General features: G+C 40.9%; 1 protein-coding gene and 1 pseudogene across 2 annotated transcripts in view; one reads left to right on the top strand and one right to left on the bottom strand.

Moving 5' to 3' along the window:
• hcn2b (hyperpolarization activated cyclic nucleotide-gated potassium channel 2b) overlaps positions 1 to 6,143 on the top strand; it is a gene marked incomplete at both ends in the record, with an annotated part of 61,544 nt that extends 55,401 nt beyond the window's left edge. Inside the window, one exon of the mRNA XM_083647487.1 lies at positions 5,170 to 6,143. Within this exon, the coding sequence (XP_083503613.1) occupies positions 5,170 to 6,143 (974 nt within the window). The remainder of the gene's footprint in view (positions 1 to 5,169) is intronic.
• Positions 6,144 to 18,724: 12,581 nt separating this feature from the next.
• LOC310786433 (transcription elongation factor 1 homolog pseudogene) lies at positions 18,725 to 18,976 on the bottom strand (annotated as a pseudogene). The gene has a single exon. The product of its transcript is annotated as a transcription elongation factor 1 homolog pseudogene (transcript).
• Between the last annotated feature and the right edge of the window lie 1,358 nt (positions 18,977 to 20,334).

Here is a 20,334-nt window from a genome sequence, read left to right on the forward strand (position 1 = left end):
TTTGTTTTGCTCCGCGCCTCGCTCTGCTTTGCTCCGCGCCAGTCACAACTTCATGCCTGGTTGCTTGCGGCTCGCGTCAAAAATAAACTCTCAAAACTCTCGCTGCAGGATACGAGACGGATGTGATGTGCCACGGCCGGTGTGATCCGTCTGAACTGTTAACAAGGACGGCGAAATGAAACTGCCGTTTCGCATACAGTATGTCCCCGCCGTTAGGGTTCTGATCCGACTCACAACATTTTCATCTCATAGCAGACTGGAGTATTGGCCAAAGGTCTAGTTCTAAGATAAGATTCAATCGTTTATTGCCATATCAATTAAAATTTATTGGAATTTGTCTTGGCATATGCTCAAACAGACAAAACAAGGAAGTCACTGATTTTTTTGTTTTCTTTTTTGTTCTTGTTCTTTTGCTTATTTTGTTTTGGTATGTTGCTTGTATGTTATCCACTTACTCACGTTGCTGTCAATCATAAGGTCAGATATTTGGAAAATGGAGTCATTAAAGACCCCTTATATAACATGGACTATAAATTGAATGGTAAATTACCTTATATGTTAACCCCCTCCAATAAATGAAAACTTTAAAGATAATCTCATATAATGTGAACGGTATCAACAACCCAATTAAGCGTAAGAAGCTGTTACAACAACTAAAAAAGGAAGCAGGAGAAATAATCTTCCTACAGGAAACACACTTAGTGAAAATAGAACATGAAAAACTAAAGAAATTTACAAACGCTCAGGTTTATCATTCATCATATAAGTCTTCAAGAAGGGGTGTTGCTATTTTAATAATGCCCCAAATAGCTTTTACTTTGGACAAGTTGATTGCAGATAAGGAAGGAAGATATGTAATGATAGTCGGAAAGATTGATGAGGTAATGGTTTCATTTATGAATGTTTACAATCCCCCTGAAGAAGGCCCGGACTTAATCAAAAAGGTTGTAGAAATAATAGTTTTAGAAAGTAGAGGAATGACAATCACTGCAGGTGATCTAAATTTAATTATGGACCCAAGTATGGATACACAAAGTGGTAGACAGCATAGCTCAGACCAAGCTGCTAAAATAATGAGAGGAGCAGTCAAGGAATTAGGGTTGATAGACGTGTGGAGGACTCTTCACCCGAAAGAAAGAGATTACACTTTCTTCTCAAAAGTATATGGTAAATACTCAAGATTAGATTATTTTTTTCTGTTTAAGAACCACCTGTCAAGTGTAATAGAATGCAACATAAATTTAATTACACTTTCAGACCACGCTTTGACAACTATGAAACTGAATCTTGACTTGAAAAGGGGCCGGACAGTGTGGAGGCTAAATAACTCCCTGATACAAATGGTAGACTTTAAGATTAAAATAAGATCAATTATAAAAAATTACTTAGAAATTAACGATACAGAAGAAGTCTCCCCTGTAATATTGTGGGAGGGAGCAAAAGTAGTATTGAGAGGGGAAATTATTTCATTTGCATCATACAAGAAGAAACAGAGGGAAAAAAGAGTAAAGGAAATAGAACAATCAATAAAGATTTTGGAATTGAAACATAAGGCTAAAGGAAATAGTTCTGACTTGTGCTCTCTGAATGAACTAAGGAAAGAATATGACCGATTACTAACAGATAAGGTAGAGAAATCATTGATATTTACTAAACAACAATACTTTGATAGCGGAGCAAAAGCAATGAAAATCTTGGCTTATAAATTAAAAAAACAACAGATAAAATCAAACATTGCTTTTATCAAAGATCAAACCAGGAATACAATTGTTAAAGGCAAACAAGAAATAGCTCAAGAGTTTGCAAAATACTACAAACAACTGTATAGTCCTGATGACAATCTGCTCCCTCGAAATAGAATCAGGGAATATCTATCTGGGATAGAATTGCCGCAGTTAACTGAAAGACAAAATAATGACCTGACGCTACCAATTACAATGGATGAGATTAAAATAGTTATAAATAAGTTAAAAAAGGGTAAATGCCCAGGGAGCGACGGGTACACAGGGGAATTTTATAGGGAATTTGTCATAGAATTACTGCCAATTTTAGAAAAAACTTTTAACTGGGCGTTGGACCACGGTCAGTGGCCAAATACATGGTGTAACTCCATAATTACAGTTATACACAAAGATAATAAGGACCCTACGGACTGTGGATCATATAGACCAATAACTCTTTTGAATGTAGACCAAAAACTATTAAGTAGCATCATAGCAAATAGACTGTCAAAGATTATTCCGCATATTATAAACCCAGACCAAACAGGCTTTATCCCAGATAGATATCTTTGTGATAATGTTAGACGGACTTTGAATATAATAGATTACTCACAGAAAAAGAATATTCAAACACTGATTCTTACCTTAGACGCTGAGAAAGCCTTCGATAGGGTGTCATGGACATTTATTTTAGAAACATGTATTAAGTTTGGCTTCCATGACACTTTTATCAAATGGCTTCAAGCAATGTATAAAACATCAAGAGCACAGGTCAGAACAAATGGAACCCTCTCAGACAGCTTTGAGCTAAAACGGGGGACAAAACAAGGGGATCCATTGTCTTCTTTAATTTTTGCAATTTGTATCGAACCTCTGGCAGAATACATCAGGATGTTTGATGAAATCGAAGGGGTGAAAATAGCAGAGGACCAGCACAAATTGGCGTTATACGCAGACGATGTGGTCCTGTATCTCACAAACTTAGAGAAATCACTACCAGCACTCATGCAAACTATTAATGATTATGGTCTAGCCTCTGGCTATAAGTTAAACATGCAGAAATGTGAAGCAATGGTTGTAGGAGCCCCTGTCAGCAGAGAACTGAAAGAAAAATATCTATGGCAATGGGACAAGGACAAAGTGAAATATTTGGGTATTGTTATACCAAAGAATATTAAGTTAATTTATGAATCGAATTACAACTGTCTTGAAGTACAAATTAGACAAGACCTAAACCGGTGGAGAACTGCTATTCTATCGTTGGGTGGAAAAATAGATGCAATCAGAATGAATGTACTCCCCAGGTTTCTGTTTTTATTTCAGACATTACCTGTGTGTATAAGTGCAAATGTCTTTAAAACATGGGATAGAATGTTAAGTAAATTTGTGTGGGATGATAAAAAACCGAGAGTTAAAATGAAGACACTTAAAATGGCTAAAGAGAAGGGAGGACTTGCTCTTCCCAATCTAAAACACTACTACTATGCAGCTCAAATGCAGTCAACACGCACTTGGTTAAACGACAATTCTGAAGCAAGGTGGAGGTTGATTGAGAAGCATATGTGTCATGTTTCAATAAAAAACATACTTTTTTGTACAGAGAACCCACGAAAGACAAAAGTAACAGACAGTTCAATGATCAGAAATACTTTGGAGACTTGGAGTCGAATTAAGAGAAATTTTGAAATAAAGGATGATCTTATTGCACTGAGAGAGATACAGGAGGACCCCGATTTCACTCCCAATACTCACGGTATAACTTTTAATATATGGGCACAGAAAGGACTGACTATAGTTGGACAATGTTTAAATGAGAATGGAATCATGTCATTTGAATCCTTAAAGCAACTTTATGATTTACCACACTCCCACCTCTTCCGATATTTACAAATAAGAAGTTACATTCAGAAAAGTAAAATAAGAGGGAAGACTAGAAATACGCTTCATCCACTGGTTAAATTTTTGGTAAATAATTATGGCAAGGTCAGAATACCACACCAAATCTCAGCAGTTTATGCTATTTTAGAAAATAGCCATAAGCAACAAGACACAAAGGCAAAACTAAAATGGGAAGAAGAACTTAATACAAACATATCGGAGGTCATTTGGAAGGAAATGAACCCGGAATGTACACACGACGACAGCCTCTCCTTATTGGAGAGAGTATGCATGGAAAATACAATCACGGTACTTTATAACACCAGTACAACAAGCTAAATATAATGGTAACACTTTGCCAAACTGCTGGAGGGAGTGTGGTGAACCTTATGCCAACTTTGGCCACATCTTTTGGTTTTGCCCAGTATTACAACCGTTTTGGAACAATATACAGAAGGAAATTAACACCATCTTAAGGACTGCCATCCATCTGAATGTAAACTCTGTGTTGTTGGGCAGAACGGTGGAAGAAATAAAAAATAAAAATGACAAATACCTAGTGAGGATACTGCGTATAACAGCTCTGAAGCAAATAACAAGAAATTGGCTTCAAAAAATAAGCCCTTCCGTAAACAAATGGAGAGAAACGGTTCAACAAATTTACCAGATGGAGTATCTAACTTATAAGATTCGGGGGAATCTGATACTATTTGAAGATAGATGGTCTAACTGGTCAAATTACTACCAGGCGGTTAAGTAATCTCTCTCAGTGTAACTAGACAAAATACCAATAATGACCTGAAATGTGTGAATTGATGTTTCATATACCAATGTCGACAGTCACATAGGGGAGCACTATTTATTTTTTTGTATTTTATTTTATTTTACTTGTATTTGTATCTTTATTTTTATTTTATTTATTTTTGTCTTCTTTTTTCTTTTCTTTTCTTTCTTTTTTCTTTTTTATGTCTACAGGCACTTTGCATTTGTACTTGTATCTGTAGGTTACGTGGAGCATCACAGGGTGAAGCATACACCCATGTTATGTATGGAATGTATGTTATGTATGTATGTTTATAAGCATTTCTTTGTCTTTATTATATTTACAAAAAAAGAAAAAAAAAATTGCCATCATTACAAAATAATATGAGCAAGATGTAACGTATATAAATACAAGATGACAATAAAAAGTATAAAAAAAAAAAAAAAAAAAACAGACAAAACAATCACAGTGACAAACTATGAAAGACAGACAATACAACTACACATCTGTTGCTATAAAAAGTAGAGGAACATGCAATCAAGAATCAGGCTGGTTATGTCGGATTAGTAGAAGTTCATGCCTCTCATACTTTAGCAGGCAGAAAGAGTTGTCTACTAGACACAACAAAACAATACAAACACAAGCACAGAGCAACACCGTGTCGCCATAGGACGGCGCCATCTTGGCCATCTTTTTATCCATCTAGTTGGGTCTGTATTTTTTCCTGGGTTGAATAATTGAGTGGGAATGAACTAGGGGAATGTAGGGGAACCGACCACTCACTTTCTTTCTCCATGTCATCTGCAGGCAAGAAGAACTCACTCCTGATGCACAAAGTTCAGCACGATCTCAACTCGGGTGTTTTCAACAACCGGGAGAATGAGATGATCCAGGAGATAGTTAAATACGATCGGGAGATGGTTCAACAGGTGGACGTACCCCGACCGCGGGCCATGTCCTTGACGCCTTCTCTGCATGGGGGCATCTTCGCTCCTCCAGGCTCTTCCCAGGGCCAGAGTTCAGCCATCGCCACCCTCCAGCAGGCCGTAGCCATGAGCTTTTGTCCTCCCATGACGGCCAACCTGGTGGGCACGGGGACCCTGCAGTCGCCCAGGATGGTGAGGAGATTCCAGGTGAGGCCAAGTGTATCCAGCCCCGTCCCCGGCTCTCCGCTGCAGTCCCAGCAGTCCATGCAGCCCCAACTCCACGCTTCTGGTGCCTTTGCTCCGGTCCTGTCCAGCCCCCCGGCCCAGAGCCCGTTGGCAGTTGGAGGACGATCATTCCAGTATGGATCCCTGGGGGGGCCCTCCTCCGGCTCCCAGCTCTCTCTAGTCCAGCAGCACGTAGCCAGCCCTGCACACCGACCCACCTCGCACATAAGCACCCATTCTTTGCAAATAGGAAGTCTGAGCCAGGACGCCAGAGCACTGTCTGCCTCTCAACCGTCGCTGCCCCACGACGGTGCGCATCCGGTAGCCCCCAGCCCGCCCCAGTCCACCCGAGTCTCCTCCACTTCCATCGGACCTCCTCAGACCCCGTCGGGCCCCACAGGCCTCCGGGGCGCTATACCACACAGGGTGGTGTTGCCCCACCAGATGTCTGTGGGGGCTTTCCCTCCAGCCGTCCTACCCAGTTCTGTGCAGGGGTTCGGGGCAGGTGCGGGGCTGGCTGTGGGGGGGACAGGACTGGCGGACTCGGGACGACCCAAGAAGGACTCCATAGGAAGCCTTCCTGACACAGACCACATCAAAGTCAGATCCAGGCTACCCTCAAACTTGTGATCTTAATGATTCTCTTCTGGAGTCAGTGAAGAGGGTGGGTCTGTTTGACTGCAGGGACATGAGGCGGGAATTCTCTCTTCCCTCCTAGAGCACCTATAGTAGACTTCCCTCTACCCACTCCAGTCTGACTAGCCGAATGTATGAATGCTGTGTGCGTGGTAGCAGGGACAATCGGTCTGAGAGACTCTGCTCTGACTAACTGACATGAGAAAGTCTGTATGATGACTCGTCAATCTGAGCACTGGGATGTTTCTACTCACAGAACAGTAGAGGTAAAGTAGCATCTGCCCACCTCTGCGTCCTCCTTATTTGCTGTATGTCACTGTCAGCATAGTCAACAGCATAATGCATATCTGTTTCACTTCTTTCTCATTCACCTGCTTATTAGTCCAAACACTGCAAAACTGCTGTAGGATGGGACTGAAAGAAAATCAGGGACTTGCTTCAGATGACAGTGTCAAGTCGGCACTTTACTGACATATAATATCTACCACTTTTTGTCAATAGTCTGGCGGAAAAATAAGATGATCTCTTTACACCGTAATAATAGTAATTCTGTTTCTTGGCCTATTGTTTCAGACTGCTTGCCTATCTTCAAATCAATGCATAAAAAGTCTACAAGGGAAATGGTGTGTTTTTTTCTCTTTGTTTCCGAACTATCCCTTAATAAAATACTTCCAGACCACTGTTGTCTGTACACAAATTTGGAAAATATCCAATGAGATAAATAATAATCTATAAGGGACAACAGCACTCTGCTTTGACTACCTTCATCCCAACATTTCAAGCCATACCCCCCCCCCAACACCACCACCACTACTGATATGAATGAGTATATTTATAATTTAATAAACTGGCATTTTCAGGATCTAGCTGGCCTCATTTGCAAGCGTTCCCTTCCTCTGATAGTCTTTGCAGATAAAAACGCTGTAAGCCCTTAGTATCTTCAGATCACAGACATAGATTATCCTTGATACTGCGGCTATGGGGCAAATTGTTTTGTTCCAGCCAAGTCAACTCATCCCTTCCTACATTTGTTTAAGAGCCATGAATAAACATGATCTGACAAGAAATATACCTGACTACATAATGCTAATAGCATTTAATAGTATCTAAGATTTGATGTGATTTCTGAATCTAACTTTATTGATGGGTTTATTAACTTAATCAAATCCAAAACTGCATGTTGTCAGTCATGAAAGCTTTGGGAAATGTAAGTTAGGACTGAAATTAGCAGTTTGCAGAATCAGATAAATCCAGTGTTTTTACTTTTATTGACTGATATCCTACACTTTGTGAAATAATTCATTTGTACAGTAGCGTATAGGATCATATCAATTTGTATTTGTATCAATTTGATTTCACTGCCAATTAATTAGGAGGAATTTTATATGAGTCAAAATGGAAGACCATCCAAATCATGTAATCAAAATGTAAATCCATTCTTTTTTCATCCTGAAATCTCAGCAATACAATTTAGGCACTTATATCGAAGTTGATTCACGGTGCAGATAATATTTCTGCAATGCTCACATCCACTGTAAGCATTCTGGTTTTGATCAACAGCCAAGGATGCTGCAGATATTTTGGAGGCTGTTTTTTTTTTTTTTTCTTTGTGGAATCTCTTCTCTCCTGTGACCTGGCATCCTATTCACCCCATCTCACTAACACCTAAACCATTACTGGGTAATGAGAGTGCAGATTGGATTCCCTCGAGTCTGTTTGGGACAGTTATTATTCTCTCTCTATTGGATTTCATTATACTGTGCAAATAAGGAGTTCCTCTCCTAACATCATTCTGCATTGCTATTTAGTTAGTTTCATTTTAGTTTCAGTGATATATCCACCTTGAGAGTTGTGAATGGGACGGAGTTGAAGGTTTTGCAGTATTTTTTTCCACTGTGTTATTGAGGTCTCCTGTGTTTTTGTTTTATGCCCGGTTTGCAAACCTATTTGGAAACTCTGAAGTAATTCAGACCCGGGCTGGTGAAGATTATACAGTGCTCAAACACAGTGTAACATTGTGGTGCCTGTCATGAAGGCAGGGGAGTGGGACTGGAAATGCATGTAGCTATATGAAATGAGTTTCTTCGACAGTTCTGCTTCGTTGGAACGCACACAGTAGAGAGCAGCAGGAGAAAGGAGACAGAAAAGAAGACAGGGGATGGATTTCAAAAGAGGGTCAAGAGCTGATCTCATACTTGTCACATCACAAGCAGATATTATTAGCCCCAGCCTGATGATGCCCAAAGCAATGCCAACATTTTTAATAAAGACTTTGAAAAATGAATTCACTCCCAAGGCCTGGAATGCTGTATGCAAATGCTTCAGATGTTTAGAGATGAATGAAATGCCACATGGCACACGGAGCCTTCAGTAAATACAGACAAATCACAAAGCTGCCTCTTTATTCAGTAGCATCCAAATAGTCCAACTTAAAACCCTGAAACTGAGGCGTGTCTCCAATTCTCCTGGCACGCTGCTTGAGACTTATTTATAAATAGTATCTCTTTTCAACACACTGTAGGCTGACTGAAATTATAACGAGTAAGTAGGCTTCAAAAAGCAATAACCAGTTGAATAAGTGAGAGAAGAGATGGTTCTGCTGTACCCCCTCAAGTTTGGACATTGGTGCAATATTCTTAGATTGACTGAATACTAGTTTTGTACGGAGCCCTTAAGGGGACATGTGCCAAAAAAAAATCAAGTTTCTGGTGGGCATGGAAAACTATTTGGTGCGCACAATAAATTATCCGGGCATAAGACAGTTTCTCGTGCCTGCGGGATAGTCTCTGGTGCGCACCTTTTGCCTGTGTCCCTTAGGGGCTCCGTAGTTGCTGTGAGAAGGTCTGCAGTTATTTTAGTTTTTTTAGTTTTTGACGCCTCAGTCCATTTACAGATCTTCCGGAAATCCCCCCACCCCCACGCCGTTACCTCTGGTGTCCAATTCGCCAATTCGCCAAGACAAAAATGCACTTTCCCCACTTTTTACAACACTTTACAACACTATGTGTTGTGTAAATGTTTCAACAATTCAGCTGTTCATCTTTTCAATACACCCTTTAGGCTTTGGGAAGGATAGCGTCTGTGATATCACACACACACACGCACGCACGCACGCACGCAGCAGCAGCAACATCTGTGTTTGTCAAATGGTGCATTTTCTAAATGCTTTTTGTAAAGGCTTTACTATCTTCTCTTTCCTGTCGGGTTATTGTTGCTAGTAAAACTGTCAGCGGTCCCAGGCGTTACTGAAGACTTTAATAATGGCAATTTAAAAATTATTTTCACAGCTTCTCCAATATTGTTTCCAGAGTAGTTAATCTCAAATAAATCATCAGATATTTCTTGGCGGTTCATCGATGGCGACATGTTGAGCGTGTCAAATGTTTACCAACAAGGGCTGTTCATTTGAGTTGAGTGTGCTGTGACAGTATTGTCACACAGGCACAGTTATGCTAATGAGCTCATCATTCCTTTCTCAGTCTACAACCCAATTGCCAGTATAAAATGTCTGTGTTTTATACGTTTCTGGAATCCACGGAAATGTAAAATATGAACATTTCAGTCCTCCAGCACAGACAGCGGCTCTTCCTGGTTTGGCGCGGCACATAATCACCTCCCTTCCCCCTGCATCGGAGGAGCTACTTCCTGGTTACCAACGGCAACCTGGCCCGTGATCAATGACTCAGCCGAGTAGCGAGTTGCAGGAGCCCCGGCTACCGCGACGGCTATCTCATGGGAGCCACGCTCAAATCACTGGTTAAGTAAAACACCTTGGTTGGGTTTAGGTAACAAAAGCAACTTGGTTAGAGTTAGGCAAGTAAAACAACGGTTGGGTTTAGGCAACAAAAGCAACTTGGTTGGGGTTAGGCCAGTGGTTCCCATCCTTGGGCTCACGACCCTGAGTGGAGTCGCCTGGAATTAAAATTGGGTCGCCTGAAAAATTATTATAATTATTATAATTTTATTTTGTATACACTACACACAATTTAAAAGTACCAAAGAGGATAATGGCCATTTATTCTGAGGAAAAAAAGTCTGAATTCTGAGATTAAAGTCCGAATTCTGAGTTTACTGTCAGAATTTTGAGGAAAAAAGTCTGAATTCGAAGATTAAAGTCTGAATTCTCAGATTAAAGTCAGAATTCTAAATAAAAGTCAGCATACTGTTACATGTCACTGATGATACTGTATTACCGATGTTGGAATTTGAATATCTGGGGTCCCTAAATGTTTGTGACATCAAAGTGGGGTCACAAGCCAAAGAAGGTTGGGTTGGTTATATGGTTGGGTCGGGATAGGAACCACCTCTCTCATGTTGAGAAAGTTGCAAGTCGGGAACGCTATAGGTCCGTCAACTTTGACCTACTTAAACCTCAGACTGTCATTATGACGTATATGATGTTAATTATTCATGTATCTATATGTGATATGCAATGTATTTTGGTTCAGAAATGTTCATTACATTTCGGTGGATTCCAGAAACGTACTGTATGCAGACATTCATTTTTATTCTGGCAACTGGGCTGCATTGAAATATATATTAATATTATACTGCCATTTTTGTGTACTACAGTATTTTAGTCTATTCTCCACGTTTCCCTATTTTACATGAGATAATACAGCAATCAGTCAGCATTTGATGTTTTTTGTTTATTCCCTTTAATCCCCTGCTTTTTGTTGTTGAATTAATCGTTTCCTGTTTTTGTTTTCTGATGCAGGACCAGTTAAGAGTATGCATGCAGTGCAACAAATTAAAATTAATTGACAATACAGCGTTTGAACACAAAGGCAGGAGCATCTGCTGTCACAACCAATAAACTACTGACCTGACAAACACTGCTAATAGAGTTTGAGCACTAAGCTGTTTAGCAGTAAGCATGGATTCCCTGGAGGCAAAGTGTCTCTGCAGGCCATCTCAGCCAGTCGCTGTCTATGAAGGCTGACAGTAAAAGTGCAGAAATTTGTTTGTATATCAGGGGCCTGATTTTCTTTTGAGCCATTAAACTCATCTTTCACACAACATGTACATACCTAGTGCCTAGCATATACTGTAGTCTCCACATACTACTATATCATCTGTGTGTGTGGCTGTAAAAATCTAATTGCAATACATGTAAAAAGGAATAAAAATTAATTGTATTTGAATACAGAATGTTTCCACTCCTTTATAACAGATTAACTCATGTTCGGGTCATTCATTTTGGGTTAGCAGCATGTTGCAAAACCACAAATAGGTTATGAGCTGCAGTAATAATTATAGGTGTCCTTTATACAGTAGAAACAATGGTTTTTAATGCAATAAAGCTTTGTGATGGTGAATGACTTCTCCTCCTGGTTGTCACAATGCTATTATAAATGTGTCAAGCCAGGTCCAAGTTACCATGCCCTCTGAATCTATGTTATTGATTCTTAACAGCCTCATTGATTTATGTCATCTGCCTTTGACTGAACAGCAATAGCAATAGTCACAGTTATTGACCTGACTATCAAGAGAGAGAGAGAGAGAGAGAGAGAGAGAGAGTGCGGGATATTGTATTGATAAGATTACACCAAGTATCAGCATTTATGGTTTCATTTCAAAACATTAGGTTGCTTATGTTCAATTGTCAATATTTCAAAATACAGCTGATTCGTAACCTAAGCTATTTAGCTAATAACTTAAAACAATAATCTGTGACAAGTAATTTTATTGTCACTTACAAAAATGTCTGTTTTGCAACTCTCTAATTGAAATAACACAATAGTGATGTACCCAGTTCATAAAAAATAATAATAAAAACAAATCCTGGCACACAGAAAGTGATATGTTTTCACAGCCGAGGGCATCAAGGCAAATTCAGGTCGGTCAGTCAGTCAGTCAGTCAGTCAGTCAGTCATCCATCTTGAGATGATGCACTTTGTCAGATGGCCTCTAGAGGGCGAGTTTGAGTTTGAGGTTGAGATGCAGTGTTTCCCATACAGAGGCACAGAATAAAATAATGGTCTGTGAAATGATCTAAATCAATCTCTGACCCGGGTGTCATCACGTCATGTCTGTCATTTGGAGAATTTACAGACAACAGACCGGCAGCATTGTGCGCAATCCACAGTCTCCCCGTGTGAAAACAAAAGGGAAACTTAACATTCCACAATGTGTTCACAACGAAATTCTAGTGCCCTACAAACCTAAATTGTAGGTAACATTATTATCTTGTGGTAAGTAACATTAGAATTAGGCAATTGAATCGTGTTGCAGTGCTAATTGAACACACATGATCTGTGCTTGTTACATTTTCCGAGCAGCAATAGGCTAGCCGTTTGGAATCAACAGAAGAAGAGCTGGGTAAGCCACTGTTTTGCTGTTGTTTATTAGGGACAGTCTACATTTGAATTAGGCCACTGTATTATCATGTTGGGCCAGTGCCTGCATTTACATTTAGTTGCATCTTGTTACTTGAGACTAAGGAGTTGTCAATATAATGTTTTCGGTTGAGTATTTGCTTACAGCTATCGACTGTAGATGGTCAATGATATAACAAAACAGTTAGCACATCATTTTACTGAACATTTTATGAATGTTTGATGTAAATTATGTATAGCCTACGGTGTTGACATTACCATCTCTGCAGACATGGGCATTCTTACTGGCTTAAATTCTGCAGTGTAGTCATTTCAGTCACACTAGAAAGCAGCTTGTTTGTTTGGAAGTGCTGGTGTAAAGGGATCACTGTGCAGTGGAGGGCAAAAACACCACATCAATGACTGCTCACCAATAAAGATATAAAGAAAAAGAATCCCAGATACTGATAATCGATCCATAAATCAAATGTGTCACACTTAATATGGTGGATGTTTTATTTCTATATTGAATGAAAGGTTGTGATGTTCAATTAAAGAATGTTTGATGAACAATTTGGCTATTGAAAGAGCAGCAGGAACTGAGGCATGGCTTTTCACTAAAGAACATAATTGATTGTGATGTTATTACGCCAAGGGATATTTTTCAAATTTTTCACCACAAAATGCAATTAGAAATAATTACTAATAAGGCAAATATGTAGCAAAGTAGTTTATCGTTGGCAACATCACAGGTTTACAAAATATGGCTGTCACTAAATGACTGTGCTGTGACATTAAAAAGAGTAAAAGCAATAAAATAATCTTCATGAAAACAACTTTAAAAATCCATTTCTGTTCAGGAGTGTGTGTGAGGCAGGACAGAAGCCACCTCTGAACTCTCTTGATACTGCATCATGGGATTGCCAGTTGGTTTGCGTTTGTACTCTGCCGGCCAGAGTGGTGCCTGCACAGCTGGGGGTAGCTGGCCTCTAAAGGGGGATTTGAAAAGACTTCTGGCAAAACCCAGGCACAGCTTTGTAAGCCTCTCATCCAAAGGTTGAATACAGTGGCTTGAAAGAGCCTCTGAATATCCTTGGTACCTTCTGCCGAGGATAATTCTACCGGCTATTTCACTGCAGTAGCATAGAATACCTGCACAAATGTAGAAAACCTCCTATAGAAAATTCATAAAACATCTAGCACACAAGAGCAGAGGGAAGGCATCGGTGGTGGTGCTCTCTTCCAAAATGATCATGAAATGCAGATATCGTATTGTCAGACATGTAAGCAAGGGTTCATACAGACATGACTTTCAATTGTTTTCCAGCATATTTTTCTATTTTTCACGTCCATTTAAATCATCGTCGGTCTTCTTGTCTGTTTTGACTTCTTAACACTACAAACGTTGTATGTATGTATTTATTTACTTCAAGGTCTTTTTAAGCACTTCAGCTGTTAGGTATGCTGCACATCCAAAAACAGTGAAGATGTGAAGAAAAGAAAATGTGAAGATCAGGGATCTTTGTCAGGCATTGCAACAACTTTTTCTATGCTTTTGCATTTAAAAAGAAAATTTGCCAGATTGGTCTATACTTTTCTAAGGAGTGGCTGAATGGAACAGTGCAATTTTTTAAATAGTCAGGTACAGACCCATGGAGTAATTGATCATAGAGAGCAGGCTAGACCTGAGACAGAGGACGGATTTGAGAAATTTAGAGGGGACTGTATCACAGGGACTGGATGACTGTATACATGTTTAAAGGGACTGTCACAGGGACTGGATGACTGTATACTGTAGCTACATGTTTAAAGGGACTGTATCACAGGGACTGGATGACTGTATAGCCACATGTTTAAAGGGACTCTATCACAGGGACTGGATGACTGTATAGCCAAATGTTTAAAGGGACTGTATCACAGGGACTGGATGACTGTATAGCTACATGTTTAAAGTGACTGTATCACAGGGACTGGATGACTGTATAGCCAAATGTTTAAAGGGACTGTATCACAGGGACTGGATGACTGTATAGCCACATGTTTAAAGGGACTGTATCACAGGGACTGGATGACTGTATAGCCACATGTTTAAAGGGAAGTGCAGGAAAATAGGACCAAATTCAAACAGAAGAATAGGGTGGCTGAGTGTGGCGGCACGGTTAAAACAGTCAGGGGGGAATTGGACCTCAGACCATCGATCTTGCCAATTAACAAAAAAGGATAAAAAGTTTTCAGTCATTAGAAGATGAGGCGGGAATGGTAGGAAGGGAGGGATTTATAAGCTGGTCGATAGTACTAAACAGAAACCGTGGGTTGAGTTTATTACTATTAATCAAGTCAGAAAAATAGGCATGCAGCTCCTGCATCTTTAATGGTTTGGTTCAGTTTAATCAATAACTCCTAGTTACATTCGAGCTATTTCAGCACCACTCCCCTGCTGCCCGGGAACATGGGCCCCGCTCGCTCCCTCTGGGACTGTCTGGACTCTCTGCCTCCCTGCTGGAGCTGCTGAGTGGCAGCAGATAGGTCGGGGGAGCCCAGGAGCCTGGCAAGGAAATCTAAGTGCTCTCAGTGAGAGTGAGGGGCCCGGCTAACAGCAGTGGCCCGCCGGGCAGATAGCGACCGACACTTCTATACTGTGTGCACTTTCTGCTGGTTCTATAGAATAACGGGCTTGCTAAAAGCCCCACACTACTGTCTGCACTAGGTTGGATAGCATGTGATACGGTTCCATCTGCAGGTGCGGTGTCAGTGATAAGTCAAGGCCATCTGCAGTGTTGTAGTTGCCATGGAGGCTATATCCAATACTAATATCTGCAAAGCTGTAATTATACAAATTTAAGATTTTGGACAGAACATTTCATTCATTCCTTCATGCATGCATGCGTTGTCTTTACCTGCTTATTCAGGCTTATGGGTGGCTGGAGCCTAAACTGGCATGCATTCAGGGAAGCCAGGGAACCACCCAGGACAGGTTGTCAAATAGACGGACAATCACACTCATACCTATTGCCAATTTAGAGTCTCCAATCTGCCTGACTTCTATGTCTTTGGAGCTGCCCCATTTCACCATTCGCAAAAAAATAATTTTCAAAATTCAAGCAAAGGAAATTCATAACAAAGAAGTAGCAAAAATAATAAAGCAGCTCTTCCAATACAGTGGAGAGGCAGTAAGGATGACCATAATGCTCTACCATCGAGAGAGAGAGAGAGAGAGAGAGGGAGAGAGAGAGAGAGAGAGAGAGAGAGAGAGAGAGAGAGAGAGAGAGAGAGAGAGAGAGAGAGAGAGACAGATGATGAAAGATGGGAGTGAAATGTGTGGTCTCTAAACTAACGTTATAGCTGGGGGATACAGGAGGCCATAGAGCACTGAAGAATATCTGCAGGAGTGAGTTAAAGCTCACAGCTGCCTAATCAAGCCAGTGAGTGTAACAGGATGCTGCAAGTCATCCTGTGTCTATGCAGGATGCTGCAAGTCATCCTGTGTCTACCACTGTCAGATGTTTGCTGGAGCTCAGCGCTCCAGACGGGAAGGGAATACCATGGGTGCTTTCAGTTAGGATGCAGTAAACTGCTGCTGTGGTTGAAAGTCTGTTTTGGGAATCAAAGTGTCAGAGGAGGTTTGAAATGGGTCCCAAATATTATGGAAAGATTAATTTCAAAAGCTAATGTTCATTAAGTGTCTTTGTCTGTAGGCTAGTAGGATAGCAGTTTAAAACAGGATCTATATTGTTGCCAAAAATCTAGTCTGTAAAATCCAATCACCTTGGCTTGAAATACAAGCATAGCACAACTTACATGCTTGTGATAAAAAATAATAATAATAAAGAAAAAAGGAAACAAACCTTAAGTTAGGATACTATGAACATCCACGTACAGTAATGTTACATCCTCAACAAATAATATTGTTGAGGATGTGATTTGTTGAGGATGTGAGTGCCCCGGCAAAACCAGTAGTTATACAGTATTTTTTACACTGTGCAAACAGATACGATTTTATTTTAAACATAACGGAAAGGCGATGGTTGCAGATGTGTGTTTTACTTCCCACTGGTTCGCTTCACCCCATGAAAATCATTTTACTATCACAGGCATTTCAGACGAGGAAAAAAGGAAAACCCTCCGATCTCTTAGCAACATCAGCACATGTAGTAGTGGCATGCCCATCTGGCAAGCATACAAACGGAAGATGTGGGTCAGAGAGGGAAAAAAGTAGAAAAAAAGATATCACATAGACAGAGATCAATGTAAATAGAACAAAGAAGAAAAACAGAGAGTGCTCCAACAGAACATGTTTGTAATTGTAAATGTTTTTTTACATTTTAAAGAAGAGTGAGCTTTGGACTTTTGTTTCATTCAGATAAATGTCAAAATTCTCTTCTCTGCCGCACCCCCACCTTCCATCACTTTTGTACTTTATTTCCCAAATACAAGCTGCTGTAAAATCCTCATCAGAAAGAGGTGTAAATCTCTGGAGATGGGCCATAATGGAAGCCATCTGACTATTTCCTGGCACAAGCCGTGTTCCATTAGGGCGGGTCAGCCCGGCACAGAGCTCCGCTCTAACGGCAGACATCCTTGGAATCACCCCAGAGAAGCGGAGACAGAGGCCCATCTAGCTACACAGCAACAGCAATTTGCTGTAAGGACATCTTCAATATCCTGTTTACTGCCTGAGCCAAAGTCAACCTGAGTTTACCCCCACCGACACACACGTCATCTAAACACAAGCAGACGTGACTGTGTGTGTGCGTACCCTGACCTAACCCTCCAGACACACACACACACACACACACACACACACGCGCACACACACACACACACACACACACACACACACACACACACACACACACACACACACACACATACCCCCACACACTGCTAGATGTTCTGCCATTACAACAGTGTCATAACAGAAGGCACTTTAAGGCCAATTGCTACCCAAACCACCCTCTGTCTGGATCGAGCCACTTATCCCTCACATCCATCCATCTATCTATCTGTCTGTTCAGGCATGACCATTCCTCAGTGTTGGGTCAGGTCGTGCGGGGCAGTAGTTTTCTTGCAGCCATGTATCGGTGGCTAGGTTGTGAAAGATGATATGTGTTAAGTGTCTGAGACCCTGAGAGCACCTTACAGCCGAGAGCTATGTCCTTGAGGGACGAGGAGAGACAATGCTGCTATAGGGAGACCTTGGCTTAGTTTCACCCCATTTACACCTGGTTTTTAAATGCGGTGTAAATAAGGGTGCTAAAGATCTGAACACAATGTGAGCCAGACTACCTCCTGATGTGTTCAGGAAGTTCTGATCACATCCTGATCAGGATGCATTTACACGTTGCATTAGCATGCGTTTCCCCTTATCCAGATAACTTATCCGGACACAGGTCACATTTAAAAAACAGGTGTAAATGGGGTGTTTGTCTGTTCATTCAAATGGTAGATATAGTAGAGACAATGGTGCTATAGGGAGACCTTGGCTTATGATGATGGGGGCCGAAACCCTTGGCTCGCCCGCTGCGTGGCCTCGCCTGCCCTATTGGCATGCGCAGCGCACAATCACCTGCTCTATTTGGCATGTGCAGCGCACAATTCCTCAACTTTGCATCACTGATGACCTCACTGTCAATGATGATGTGACAATGCCTATGACATCATCAGTGCCTGTCTGACATCATCAGTGTGTCCTAAGATGATTTTGGCCAATAATGATGTCACTGATGACATCACCGATGATGTCATAGACATTGTGACATCATCAGTGATGTCATAAGATGATTTTGGTCAATAATGATGTCACTGATGACATCATTGATGATGTCATATACATTGTGACATCATCAGTGATGTCATCAGTGACATCATTATTGAGAATCAACCAGCACTCAACAAGATTTTTTTTCCCCATTCAATCAATTTATAGTGAAATTCAAAGTAAAGAATCCACTGCAGGGTATTATGAGTTTTACATAGCAGTTAACAATGACAATACCAAGGTGTGAAAGGTTTTCTCGTTGAGGTATATACAGTATACATAAGAATAAAAAACAGGAGAAAATTCCAATGAAATACACAGCTAACCGTGTTTTATTGATATTATCACCACAGTAGGAACACATCTTGGCCAATCAGATTGCTTGGCTGTAAAACCATACAGATCCTGACAGTTTTTGTTATTGTGCTAGCAAGATGGGATCCAAGTCTTGTGAGCGATCAGTGGAGTGAGGTTAGATGTGTCACAGGAAAACATGACTACTAATTGGCCGCTTCACAGGCATCGATCCAAGCGCTGTAAACATCCACTGGCTCAGACAGATACGTTATAGGAGTCTGGAATTCCTCCAAGCAAAACGTGCAGGATATCATTCCCGTGTACCGAGTTAGTTCCATTTTGACCTCACAGGACTTGTCGTGGTTACAGAACGGGCAGCTGAACTCAGTGTCCAGTTTACCCATCAGTGTTTTCTTCTCCGGGAATTGCATTCTCTTTGACTTTCTGCGTCCCATGTTTGATGTTGTAGTTCAAAACGATGGCGGATGCTCTCTATTCAACCACTTCTTTTTGGTGTTTTATCCACTGTTTCCCTGCATCCGCAATCCTACCCATCCTACTTATAGCCTCTGCAGCGAAGGATTCATGACATCACTGATGATGTCATAATGTCTATGACATCATCTGATGATGTCACATTTAACAGTGACATCATCACTGATGTCATAAATCACTGATGATGTCACTGTTGTCACAAAGACATCACAACTGCTCAAGTGACATCACTGGGACATCACAATCATCGCTGATGACCACACTCACTGATTCAGATTCAAATTAACTTTAATAGCCACAGTAAAATCAGATTATAGAGCTCAGATCATGTGACTTTTCGTGACCCCAGAAGTAAATTCCCCATTCATTTTCTCCACAGACATTTTGAAAAATCCTTATATGAGTTTTAAGGCTGGAACCAAGCCAACCCGAGACCTACTGAATCGTGACCATAAAACATTCGGTTTGAGCAATAACAAAATATGTTAAGTGTGTAAATATAATTTCTATTTTAGTCCATTCTTACTCACAGCCAGCTGTTGGCTCAACCTACATTTGCCTTTGAACATCAACAGCACCTTTTGTCTGAAACTGCTGTAACGTTTCCAGCGCCGATCAGATAACACCTTTTGTCTGAAACTGCTGTAACGTTTCCAGCACTGATCAGATAGCAGTTCTGCTATTTTTACTTGTCGATGCAGGCACTGGACCGGAAAAATAACATTAGTTGATTGGTGAAGCCTGCAAACCCTTTCGAATCACAAAAGGAGGCCTTTATCTTAATCTCACGACACACAATAGAATTGAAATATTCCGAATATAACTAAATAACAGGCAGTCCCATTTGTTTTATTTAAACCCAGCAAGAATACCTGTTATCTCTGGTGAATCATCAAATGAACATGGAGACATTTTAAGAAACACGTTTATTTTAGAGCAATTATCAAGTGCTTAGTCACCCCAAAAGGAGGCGAGGATCAAAGTACATCGCCATCACAATACTATCAAAGAGCCCCATCATGTCCTTGACCCCCTCCCTCCAGAGAGTCATCTGCTCTTCATCCCATCTCTCAATCACAGGCCACGCCCACATCTTTCCATCTCTTGAATCTTCCTCGGTGACTCCTGTCAAAGTTGACATGTCTGATTGTACATTCTGTCAGTGTGCAGTCATCCTCCCATTCAGTGAGCAGTGGGATCGATGATTACCGGGGTGTTAGCTGCGCCAGATCAGCGCCCTGTGGAGAGCAGGGTCCTCACAGTGTGAAAGAGCACACGCGCGCACACACACACGCACATGCACACGCACACACAGACA

The sequence above is a fragment of the Poromitra crassiceps genome (genome assembly GCF_964638095.1).
Source record: "Poromitra crassiceps genome assembly, chromosome: 12".
Lineage (NCBI taxonomy): Eukaryota > Metazoa > Chordata > Actinopteri > Beryciformes > Melamphaidae > Poromitra > Poromitra crassiceps.